General features: G+C 31.2%; 1 protein-coding gene across 1 annotated transcript; it reads right to left on the reverse strand.

The window, feature by feature from the left end:
• Nucleotides 1-1197, reverse strand: LOC148606038 (acetylcholine receptor subunit alpha-1-A-like). The gene has a single exon (XM_088546059.1). The coding sequence runs from the start codon at nt 1195-1197 to the stop codon at nt 1-3; it is 1197 nt and encodes a 398-aa protein (XP_088402185.1).
• Between the last annotated feature and the right edge of the window lie 1072 nt (nt 1198-2269).

Consider the following 2269-nt stretch of genomic DNA (forward strand, 5'->3'; position numbering starts at 1 on the left):
TTAAATTATCAAAAACAAAAGAAATGTTAATAAAACAACAGACTTAACGACTATTACAATCCAAAACACGGCAATATCTAATTTCTTGAAAACATCACTCCATGTTATTTCCTTATTCTTAGGGGTACTGTTACCATGGTTGCTGTCGTCGTCATGTATGGTGTTTTTCCTCAAACTACAAGGCTTGAAGCAGAATCGAATATTTCGAAAATTCGGTATTGGTTCATTCCTGTTGTGGAACCTTAATTGAATGGCTGAGAAGCAAACAATTATTGAACTAGCAGTAAGTTCAAATATCATATAGTATCCAAGAAGTGATCCAGATGTTTTAGGGAGTTCCGAGGTGATAATAGAAAGAAACACTGTAAATGTCAGAAATACACTTAAACTGTATCCCATTTTTTCTCCACTGTCAACTGGTAGGGCGAACGAGAAGACTGTAAGGAGACCCAAAAGAATAAGTGGCAGTAGAAGATTTATGACATAATATGTAGGCCTTCTTTTCAATCTTATAGTAAATTTAATGTTTTGATCTTCGCCATCTTTGTCATTTTCTATGACAAGAGAGCTTCCTATAACATGCCACATAGCGTTCTCGTCAAAAGTTTCCACGAACACCTTTTTGTTTTCTGAAGAGAATGTTATTGTGTTTTTGGAGGACATCCAAATCCAAAACTCTATATCACAACTTTGTTCATCAAATGGAAAATACCTGATATTTATAGTACACTTTGTTTCGTAAACATCGGGTGGAATCCAGTAAACCTTTCCAGTATATTTAATCTTAACAAGAGTAAAGTCATTACCAAGTTCTGAAATTTTGTTGAAACCGTTCTTCAACGATACATCAGGTCTCCAAATGTCTTTTTGTGATATACGAAATGACTGTATTCCATTATAATCTTCCGGATTCCACTTAAGGTATTCATCATACCACATCATAAACAGGTACCCGTTTGTTACCATTTTTTGGTCCTTCTCATTGACACTTGTTAAGGCATTTATATACAAATCCGTGTCAAGACTTATAACATCATCCTGGTCCTTTAAAGGCGGAACATTTTTTCTGTAGTTGTTTTTAACAAATAGATCGTCGAGTAGATTTCCGACATCAGAAGCTGAGTACCCGTATGTAGAAAAGATATTCGCTGACAATAGGTAAATAATGTATACATGTATCTGAGACAATGGCTTCATATTCTAATTGTTGAAATTTAAGCTAAACTGGTAAACCTTTTTCTAAGTAATATATGATATTTGTATGAAAATTTTCTTTTATATCTTACCCCTGTTTATTAACTTGGATCCTAATATATCATTAAAATTGTACCATAATCTCTTAAAAGGCTTTTTTAATATAATATATTTTTGTTATGTTGATATTTTTTGAAGATAAGAAATTAATTATAAGAGAACAAAACAAGTAAGTCCAATAAATCACCTACAATTATACAAAACGATCTTATTTCTTGATACAAATTGTAACAATAACACAAACACACAAATCAAAACAATTACATGGTATAAATCATATCCCCATGGATCACAGTCAACAAACAAATACATTGTTATCTAAATTACTATTTTAATGAATCTTAAAGTATGAAAACCATCGTGAGAGCGGTTTTCAACAAGATTTCATTTCTTTAAATTGGTTCACTGTCCATATATTCTCATTAACTTTTTGTATCTAGGGATTCAGAGTGTATTAATCTTCTCTGTCATAAGTTCAAATAACTAAGTCTTATCTCTTATACACCGACATTTTAATAATATTTCAATTCGCTTTCTAATACTTTTGTACAAAAGGTTCATCAACAAGATTCATAAGAAGCTCCAATCTCACCTTCCAATCCCTTGACTATGATTGAATTGTCTCCCATCGACATAAAAAAATATTTCAACGACGGACAAACAATTTTATGAAGAATCAAGGGCACACACATAAACGTACTGAACTAACAGTTAAACAACACAAGTTACATTATTATCAAAGCTTCTTTTTAGCTTTACATTACTTCCTAGATAATGTTGATAGTAGCATAGAACTGATATTTGAAATTTCCATGTTCGCCCGTTAAACAATGTAAGGGTTTTTACCGCTATTCAATTTTTTTTTTGCTTTTTTTTTGTTTTTTTTTTTTTGTTTTTTTTTTGTTTTTGTTTTTTTTTTTTTGTATCGTGGCAATTTCCAATGTTATTATTTTCAAAACTCTTTGTTATCTGAAACAACTAACCAATCAGATCCAAACTTGGTATGAAGGTTCTT

This window comes from Perna viridis, chromosome 9 (assembly GCF_037379345.1).
Source record: "Perna viridis isolate PV_CMFRI_1.1 ecotype Kerala chromosome 9, ASM3737934v1, whole genome shotgun sequence".
Lineage (NCBI taxonomy): Eukaryota > Metazoa > Mollusca > Bivalvia > Mytilida > Mytilidae > Perna > Perna viridis.